At 49.9% G+C, this 10,438-nt stretch overlaps 1 protein-coding gene across 1 annotated transcript; it reads left to right on the top strand.

Moving 5' to 3' along the window:
- The first annotated feature begins 2,187 nt into the window (after positions 1-2,187).
- On the top strand, positions 2,188-3,913 carry Ttll2 (tubulin tyrosine ligase like 2). The gene is made up of 2 exons (XM_055615868.1): positions 2,188-2,193; positions 2,354-3,913. The coding sequence occupies exons 1-2, from the start codon at positions 2,188-2,190 to the stop codon at positions 3,911-3,913; spliced, it is 1,566 nt and encodes a 521-aa protein (XP_055471843.1).
- Positions 3,914-10,438: the final 6,525 nt, after the last annotated feature.

Raw genomic sequence — 10,438 nt, 5'->3', positions numbered from 1 at the left:
TTTGTTACACAGCGCAAGGAGCAGAGTTCGGATCCCCAGAGCTTCCGTAAGGGCTGAGTATATGTGGGATCCCACGTGCAGCTCTAGTGCATGGGAGTGGAGTCAGGGAGACCCCAGAGCAAGCTGGCTGCCGAGATTAGCTGAAGCTATAAGTTCTGGCTCAGAGAGCCAGCCTCGGTGTCTAAGGTGAAGAGCAGCTGAGGAAGATCCTGAGTCAACGTCAGGGCTCCACACACATGCGCACACACAAGCAAACGTGGACATTCACAGCAGACTGTACCATCCATGTTCCTCCCTCCCCGTTCTCTGGGTGGCCGGCCCCTCATTTACTGCATCATGTGCAGGGTTCGTGATGCAGGAACAAAGCAGGCTGGCCTTGTGGGGGTGAGGCAGCCAAACGGCTTTTCCTAAGTCCCAGGGTTCCTCTGAGTGAACTGGTCCCTTCCTGAAAGGCCAGCGGCTTCTGTGAACAGCTTTTGTGCTCCACGGAGGAACCCGTGGTCCAGGCAATACCAAGTCAGCACCTAGACCACAGCACAGCCATGACCCACACTATGGTCTATACCAAGGTCTGTGCCACGGCCCCACATCACAGTCCATGCTGGGGCCCATACCTTTATGTCACGGGCTTTACACCATAGTCCGCACAAGAGCCCACACCCTGGCTCATGCAACATCGCCTGTCAGTAGATACAGGAGCATGCTGGCATGTGCAGTCACCTCTTATGAGCAGCGGGAAGACTTGCTTCTTTGGAGGAAGGGAGCAGGAGTTGGACTTGCACGGTCCGGAAGGGCGGTCAGGCTCGGGCAGCAAGCACATCTCAAGGTGGGAGGCAGGATTGCTGCAACACTGTGCTCTTAGAGCCTCATGTGTGTTCTGCACAAGAGTGGGGGGGGTGGCAAAAAGTGGGCAAGATCTGCTTCGGTTTTTCTGAGTCTGTTTTCCCCCCCCCCCCCCCCCCCCGCCCACACTGGTTCATGAAATCGTGACTTAGGCTCCACAGTGCTTAGTACCAAGTAAGCTTAGGAAACATGCCTGTTTCCTAGAGGTAGACGGTGTTAGGGTGGGAGGCTGGCGCCAGACCCACCTTAGAATGAGTAAGAATGCTTGCTCATTCTAAGGAAGCGCTCTACCCCTGAGTTACATCTTGGCCAAAGAAAAGCGTTTTTAACTTGAACGTGTCACTCATGATTATCTGACCGTAACCCCTCTGTGTATGTACACCACAGTTTATAACACAGACACACACCATACCACACGGTACCCAAGCCCTACCCCCCTCCCTCACCACACAAACCACATACACCACATACACAGACACACTCACCACACACAACAAGCTTACATACATCCACACGCACTCACAGAACTCCAAGCTCTTGTTGATGCCGTTAAACTTAGCTTGAAAGCACACGACAGGCTGTGTGGCTTTCAGAGCCACCTGGGTCTCTCCCTCTGTTCCTTGACAAAGCTCTAGCCGCACTGCCGCTCTGCTGACTCTGTCCCAGACCAGTATCCCCCCCCCCATCCCCAGTATCATACAGTATCATACGGCAGCGAGCCCAGTGTGTCACTGGAGGACTCATGGCTGAGGAAACCCTCAGGAATCTCACACGATTGTTTCAGCCTTTTGCGCGCGTGTGTGAGTGGGTGTTTGCTTGTGTTTGCTTGTGTGGGCTCAGCTGTGTGGGTGTGCATGCCGTCGAGGGTGTGAGGAGGCAGAGGTTGATACTGGGTGCCTTCCTTTATCACTCCCTACCTTATTGTTTGACCCAGGCTCCCTCACGGACCTGGAACAAACTCTGTAGCCTGAGTTGACTGGCCAGCAAACTCCAAGGCAGGTCTTGGCTTTTTATATGGTGTCAGGGGTCCAAACTCAGGTCCTCGAGGTTGTGTGGCAAGCGCTTTATTGACTGAGCCATCCTTCTAATCTCGAAATCTTTTTTTAAAAGTGTGTTTAAACTACTTTATCTATATACTATATACTATATCTATAAAATAAACTATGTCTATAAAATATTGTATATGAAATAAATTGATACCTGTTTTGGTTTTTTTGTTTGTTTGTTCCTGTTCCTCTTTCCACCAACAGTGCTGATCACAGGAGCAGGCCTACAATGAATGATCTGCAGGGTTGGGCTGGTGTGACTCCAAACCTTGTCAGCTGGTCACCAAAGAGACATAATATGAGGGTAAGTGGTAGGCCTAGCAGAGCTTGGTTTGTCTGCGCAGGCAGAAGGAAGGGCCCCTGCGTACACGAGCAGGAACCTAGAGGGGAGGGGCAGAGGGGAACTGTGTCCTGTCTCCTCTGAAGCTCTGTTGTCTGACCCTGTCCGGATGATCCATGTTTAGAAGAGAAACTCTTTGAGGAAAAGGAAGGAAGCCCCGGGGCCTGCCGTGAAGCCGCTGGTGTTCCGAGTGGACGAGAGCACGCCCACAGTTGTGCAGAGCGTCCTCCTGGAGCGAGGCTGGGACAAGTTTGACCACCAGCGTCAGGGTGTAGAGGACTGGAACCTGTACTGGAGGACTTCGCCCTTCCAGATGGCAGAGCATGTCAACCTCAAGCCCTGGCAGAGGCTCAACCATCACCCAGGCACAACCACTCTCACCAGGAAGGACTGCCTGGCCAAACACCTGGCAAACATGAGGAAGCTCTATGGTAAGACCCTCTACGAGTTCACACCCCTGACGTTCATCATGCCCGATGACTACACCAAGTTTGTACACAAGTACTTCAAGGAAAAGCGGCATTTGGGTACCAAGCCAAGCTACTGGATCTGCAAGCCTGCAGAGCTGTCTCGTGGGAGGGGGATAATCATTTTCAGTGACATTCAAGATCTCGTCTTCAACGGCACGCACGTTGTGCAGAAGTATATCTGCAACCCTTTACTCGTGGGTAGGTACAAGTGTGACCTCCGCATCTATGTCTGTGTCACCGGCTTCAGGCCATTGACTATTTACATGTACCGGGAAGGGTTGGTGCGGTTTGCCACCGAGAAGTTTGATCTTGGTAACTTGCAAGACTGTTACTCCCATCTGACCAACAGCAGTATCAACAAATCTGGGGCCTCGTATTGGAAGACCAAAGATGTGGTTGGGCAAGGTTGCAAGTGGACCCTCAGCAGGTTCTTCTCTTACCTTCGGAAGTGGGATGTGGACGACCTACTACTGAGGCAGAAGATCAACCACATGGTGATTCTCACAGTCCTGGCTGGGGCTCCATCGGTCCCTGTCGCGTACAATTGCTTCGAGCTTTTTGGGTTTGACATCCTTATTGATGAGAACCTGAAACCGTGGCTTCTAGAGGTCAACTACAGCCCTGCTTTGACCGTGGACTGTTCAACAGATGTCTCCGTGAAGAGAAGCCTTGTCCACGATATTATTGAGCTGATTTGCTTAAATGGCCTAAGACGTGAGGAGAGAAAGGGCACTAGAGCTTCTTCAGAGAGAGCCAGGATACCCTGTGCCAGGAGCAATCAGCATAAGCACCACACAGCCCCCAGTCCCCTTTCCTGTGTGTCTCTCATACAGTTTACAAACAGGATGTGCACTAAAAAAAAACCGGCTATCCAGAGAGCCATAGACATCCGTCCCAAGCCCACACGAACCTCCCAGATGAGAGAAATGATGAACAGAAGGGAAGCAGCCAAAAGCAACTCAAGGCCCAGGGCTTGGCAAATGCCTCACAAAGTGCTCTCTCCCTACACACCGTTAGCTCAGTCACAGTTCCACAAGATGAAGGGGACCCTGGGCATCTTCCCAGAACCAAATGACCATGCCGGCAACTTTGATCTCATTTTCCCTTTCAATGAGGCTACCTTTGGAGCCTCCAGAAATGGATTAAATGTCAAAAGGATAATTCAAGAGCTCCAGAAACTAATGAATAAACAACTCTCAAGTGACAAAAGCTAAAATCCAGAAGTGAGGTGAATTTTTTAAAATGAGAGATTTCTATCCCCAGTGTAGAAGATAGGCCAAGCCCCTAGCCAAGTGCCTTTAGCACACTGCTGTTAACAGAACAGCAGCTCCACCAGGATAGCACGATCAAACGCCGGTCACACTGCTCTGTCCCGTGTTAGCTTGGTCAGATCACTCAGAAGTGTATCAATGGCCCTTACCCATTGTTACATTCTCACCTAGTAACAGGAGAAAAAAAAAATGTGAGAAATATAACATTTTAAAGGCTTTTCTTAGGTAAAATAGCACATATAAGGCAGGAATTATCTTTATTTTTAACTAGCCATTGTTGATCAAAATTATTTGGGGTGGGGGAGCTGGGAAGGTGGCTCGGTTGGTAAAGTGCTACTTGGTGACGGCTTAAGGACCCACAGCTAATCCCCAGGACTCAAACAGGAAGCCAGGTGTGGTGGCACACCTGTGGTTCCAGCACGAGAAAGACACGCACAGGCAGATCCCTGGGGGTCCCTGGCCAGCCAGCCCAGCTGAATCAGTGAGCTCTAGTTGGTTTGAAGGACCTTGTCTCAAAAAAACAAGGTGTTCCTGAGGAGCAACACTTGAGGACGATCTACGGCCTTTACAGACATGTAAGGAGTGTGCATACACACATGGACAGACCCCCCCATCACTCGTGTCATCAGGGTACAGTCATTTAGAGTATAGCAGACAGAAAACCCAACCGTTTAGAGATCCTGAGTCCTTAATCAGACCTCATGCAAAGAGCTACCTGGAGGGATGTTCATCAGCCGTATTGAAAAGTGTTCCCTCTTGTTGGTGCCTGTCCCTTACTGCCAACCCATGGAAAGACGATGGAGCCTTTCACACTTAGGCAAGCTGTGGTCTTGACAGATGAAAGGGCTTCAGGTCCCAGAAGTCCTTAGGGCATGAGGGTGAAGGCAGCCAGCCACTCGGCCACGCGTACAGACCACCTGGGTGGGGGTGTGGGCTGGAGGGCAGGTTGTCACTCTTCTTCAGAACGACTGATAAAGACGGCTCCGTGAAGGATGGGTTTTGGAGGGTTCACAGTCTGAGGGCACAGTCTGCGTGGGAAGGCAGCAAGAGGCTGGCCACATGGTGCTCCCAGTCAGGAAGCAGCGAGAAATGGAGGCTGGTGCTCGTTTGCTTTCTCTCTTTTTCATTCCTTCTTGGGACTCCAGGATCTTGGGATGGTGTCTCTGACATCCAGGTTGGGGCTTCCCACATCACTTAACCCAGGCTAGAAACTCACTGAGATGCACTCATGCACTCTCTTAGATTCTGTCAAGTTGACACAGCGTTAACCATCCATCACACAGGATGGTGAGCTCCCAGGGCTGAAGGGCACGCTATCTTGAGAACAATTATGATAGCACAGACAGCTCCTGGGAGGCTCATATGGTGCATCTGCGGCTGCAGGCGCCACATCCCATCTTCCCCCCAGACTCTGAAAGGACTCAGTACTTCATACTCAGTAGTCACTATTCTGAAAGTGGCTCAGCTTCAGCCCCTCCACGCTTTCCCAGAACAGTCGTCCTACATAAACAACTGGATAGAGTCCATCTTGCCACCCAGGGGCCTCAGATTGAGCTTGCTGAACTGGATCCTGAAGTGGATCCCAGAGCCTTGTCCCTGTTAGCCTGGAAGTAGCTCTGCCCACCCAGGGGTCTGCCAGGAGTACCCAGACACCCACCCTTGAGTCCCTGGGCAGGCTTGCCAACCTCTGTAGCACAGACCCGGCAGTTTCAGACCCAGCCTCTCTCTCAAGCTGAAGAGCAGTTCTGCCTGAGGGCTGACAGCGACTGCTCTGGCAGCCTCGTTGTGACTTTTCACTTTATGATCCCGGGAGTCTTAGAATGTTTCTATAAATTGGCCTCTCAACCAGCTGAAGGCAGGCATGACAGCATGGGAACACTTGGACACATGGGAACACATGGGAACACATGTGCCTGTCCATGACTCTGAAGCGCCGGCTCAGTACCATAGAACGGTGCTCATTTTAGTGCGAGCCCCATAGACCAAGGTCCACAAGAGTGTTCAACCCACCCTGTAGCCAAAGAGAACGTAGGGTCACCGGAGCCCTGGGTAACAGATCTGCAAGCAGCAGTCTCCACTGTAGTGTCCACAATAGCCATGTGATACAGACCCAGCCACCTGCATGTGGCCCTTCAGGAAGAAGCAATTCCATCTACCCAGTCTTAACCCGAGACCAACTGGCTAAAACCAGTGTGTGAGGGCTGAAGGGAGACCTTGGCTCCTTCAGATGCAAAGTCTCTACACATAACAAGAAAACTGACGGGATTAAGAAAGCAGCTTCTGGAAGAGAACGTGGGAAAGTGACTGGAGACAGCTTAGTCTAGATTGTTCCCTGAGGTTTTTCAAGCAAGATCTGGGATGACATAGCAAGCTGTGTGAGACACGGGTGGGAGAGCTTTTCCTGTCGGCGGCGGCTGAGTGCTGTTTACCGACCCCACCCCCAGGTTCAACCAAGAGCAGATTAAAAAGATTTTCCAATTGTGTGAAAAAAGAGAGGGGGGGAGGGTAGAAAACAGCATGGAAATTAGAGGCTAAATATTATAATAAGAACCATTGAAAAGAACCAGACAGAAGTCCGGAGCCAAGGAATGCATCCACAGGAAAATTCAGTAGCATATATGATTATGTAGGAGAAAGATGAGCAAGTACTAAGATAGGGCCACTGGAATTATCCAGTTAGAAAAAAAGAAAAAAGACTGAAAAGCAGTGGACAAACTGCCAATGTAGAGTTTACAGCAACCCCTAAAAGAGAAGGGGTGCTGCCGTGGGAATTCCTCAGCCTTGGGGGTGGGCACCCTGAGCTGTATTTCCCTGTTGTGGTGCAACACTTCACAGAGGCAGTGAAAGGGGGGAGGCTTTACTGTGGCTCACAACAGTAGGATATTTCCGTCGTGGTGGCAGAGGAGCCGTGGCGCTGACCACAGGCATGGAAGTGCGCGCACAGCCTGGCTCCTCACAGAACAGCGGGAAGTGGAGACAGCGCTGGGGCAAACGCAAGGCTGAGCCCTCAAAGTCCTGCCTTCAGCAGTCCACCGCTACCAACCTGGCCCCACCCAAGAGGCCACAGCCACCCCCAAAGATAGGGTGTTCAAAAAGGAACCCAGGGAGGGGAGCATTTCACATTCAACATATATGTATGTATGTATGTATGTATGTATGCATGCATGCATGTATGTTTGTATGTATGTGTGTACGTGTATATGATGTATGTATGTATGTATGTATATGTGTTTGTATGGATGTACGGATAAAGGAAGCCCAAAGACTCCGGGATCAATAAGGGGAGAATGCTCTGAGATGCAAGATAATCAAATGGTAAAAGCAGAGAAACAGAATCTTAAAAGCGGCAAGAAAGAACATATCGCGTGTAGGGGAGCCCCATGGTGCTCTCAGTAGGATTCTTAGCAGACGCCATGCAAATAGGGAGGAGACACGTTCAAAGTGCTAAAAGCTAAATGCAGCAGAAAGTCTGTCCTCAGCAAAGCTGTCCTTCGGGAAGGGGAAGTAGATACTCTTGGCAAAGGAAAGCTGAGGACTTGCACACTGCTACCTGTGGCACAGGAGACAGCAGGGGGAGCGCTTCCAGCTGGCAGAACATGGGATGCCAACAGATGAAGGTAAACATACGCTCAAACTCCAGAACACTCCAATTCTGAAAAGCTGCGTGGCAATCATTTAGTTCTTACATAAGAATTGAGGAACGGGATGATCACGATAGATAAGGCCATACTCATGTTTTTGTTTTTGTTTTTTTTAACACACCAGAGGAGCTTTTTTACTTTCCGTGACCTCATTCAGTGCTCTGCACTGAGCCCATCCTGGAAACAAGCTCCTTGAAAGTCCCGGCTGCCTCAAGTGTCAGGGTTCAAACAGAGGTGGTGACAGTTAGTGGGCGCTGCTGGTAGAGGAGGGTGGCAAGAATGGAACTACACTTGGGCCAAACTGAAAATCTTGAGTTCGAGAGATACTGTCTGTAAACCATGGCCGCACGGACATTAGAAATTGTTCCATATTCCTGGGCCCTGAATTCTACGTGGTGAGATCAAGGCAAGGTGACTAAAATGGCATCTCCCAGGGGTGAGGCTTCGGGCATTGTTCTAAGAGCTGCATTTGGATCCAGATACCATAGGGTAGGGGATGAGGCAGCATCTTGAAAAGTTTCCAATATCTCTCTCACCTCCTTCCTCCAGAATAATGTTCTCTGACTCTTTGCTGACAAGTGCTCTGCCAATAACTGATGAGGCAAGGCCCCAACTAGGTCACAGCACACTGTTGACACTCGGAGCCTTCGAGGCAAGGCACCGTCCTGTAGCTGAAGCTCTCCCAGGTGTGCACAGTGTGGACGGCTGCACTCTGCAGGGCAGCACCCACAGCTGTCTCCTTCTAGCTCAAGGCTCTTGGAATCAGTATCCAAGACCCTGGCCCCAGGGCCTACCTATTGCTCCACCGTGGTGCTAACCTGGTGTCCTGGATAGTTTTATGTCAACGGGCTGGGGTTATCTGAAAGGGGGGGGACCTCAGTTGAGAAAACGACTCCATAAAATCTGGCTGCAGGGAATTTTCTTAGTGATCAATGGGAGAGGGACCAGCCCGTTGTGGGTGGTGCCAACCCTGGGCTGGTGTTTCTAGGTTCTCTAAGAAAGCAGGGTGAGCATGGGGAGCAAGCCAGTAAGCCTCTATGGCCTCTGCATCAGCTCTTGCTTGCAGGTTCCTGCCCTGCTTGAGTTCCTGTCCTGGCTTCCTTTGATGGTGAACAACCAGTGGAAGTGTAAGACGAATATACCCTTTTTTTGGTCGTGGTGTTTCACTGCAGCAATGGAAATCCTGACTGAGACAAAGTTGGTACCAGCAGAGCTGGATATTGCTGTGACAAACATGACTATGCTGTCTTGGGGAAGATCGTGGAAGGACTTTCGGAACTTTGGGCTAGAAAAACCATTGAGCACTGAGAGCTCAGTGCACTGTTCTATAGGAGCTTGGAAGATAAGAATGGAGAGCAGTGCAGAGGATGGAGGCCTGGCTTGGGAAGTTTCAGAAGGAAGCTTAAAGACTCTGTTGGGACCATTTGTTATTTTGAATTGAAGTTCTGTAGTTCTGGTTAGCTGGAGCCGAAGAATCAGCTGTGAGTAACAAGAGGCCAAAACTTTTAATGTGAAACCTTTGCTTTGCTGGGATACTCCATGCTGCTTGGCTGGAGCTGAGAGATTAGCGGCGATTAAGAAGAGAAGAGAAGCACGGAGGTGAAATCTGGGAAGTGTTTCCTGAGAATCAGTGCACAGAAGCTGTGTTCCAGAGGCAGCCTGTACCTCACTCTGGCAGCTGAACTTGGTAATTTAAGAATCACCCAGGTGGTTCTGGTTTTGAAGACATGAAGGGGTCATGGAGCGCAGCTGAGGCTTGGCACCATGAAGAAAACCTAGGAGAGCTTATTGGCAGAAATGCAGCCTAGTTGCAGCAGAGGACTTCAGCGTTTTGGAGATGCTGGTACCTTGGGATGACCACCAAGAACAGCAGCAGCAGTGGAGCGGAGCCAGCAGGAGCCTCAAAAACAAGCTGTGCGTGCTGCAGGGGGTGAAGCTGGAAGTGACCCAAGCCCTTGGGTGGAGCCCAGAAGGTCGTGGTTGTACCCCAGGCATTGGACATTGAGTTATTTACACTGTTGGGAGTTTGGTTTTGTTTTGGTCACATTGGTTCTTTGATCACAAAGGTTCTTCCCTTTTAAAATAAGGAAGTATTTAACTTATTTTTTATTTTTACAAGATCTCACAGTTGAGAGACTGAATTTTAGAAGAGATTTCGTATTTTAAAAGAGACTTTGTATTTTTTTTTTAAAGACTAAATTTTAAAGTGTTTGAATTTGTGTGAAGTGTTTGAGGTTAGAACTTTTAAAAATTTGTGAAATGTTTTCTATTGTGAGGTTGATGTTAGTGTAATCTTGGGGATGAACAAGAAAGGAAAAGTGTGGCTCAACAGTGATGTGTTGTGTGTCAAGTCGAGAAGGGGTCGAGGGGAGGGTACAGGGGGGGAGGAGGTGAGTCAAATGATCGGAAACTTTGGCCCACATGTCCAGAACTCTGTAAAGTTCTGTCAGCCTGAGCAAATAACTTTGTTTAGACTTGACCCAAGCTGGGTGCGAAGGGCCTGGCACCTGCCTCATACTGCACGTGCGGGCAGTTGCAGAGCTAGCTTTGTGGCAGCAGAAGACGGTCTAGAAGTCGTGCTTTTGTGAGCCTTTTTTTTTTTTTTCGAGAATACCCTATCAATTTTCAAGAGAATCTGAAGATGTCATCAACTGCTTGCTAACTGTAAACCCTGTGCGGAGGCCAACACTGAGACGTTGTGGAGCACCCATGGCTCACGGGAGCGATGAAGATTTAACAGTGCACTGTGATGAGACAGACCCTAGACACATATGACTCCAGTGAGCAGGACTTTCAAGGAAACAATGTCACCTTACTGTCTACTCCA

The sequence above is a fragment of the Psammomys obesus genome, unplaced genomic scaffold (assembly GCF_907164565.1).
Source record: "Psammomys obesus unplaced genomic scaffold, mPsaObe1.curated_primary_1811, whole genome shotgun sequence".
NCBI lineage: Eukaryota > Metazoa > Chordata > Mammalia > Rodentia > Muridae > Psammomys > Psammomys obesus.
Note: the sequence above shows the minus strand (reverse complement) of the source record. Positions and strands in the feature narration are given on the sequence as shown.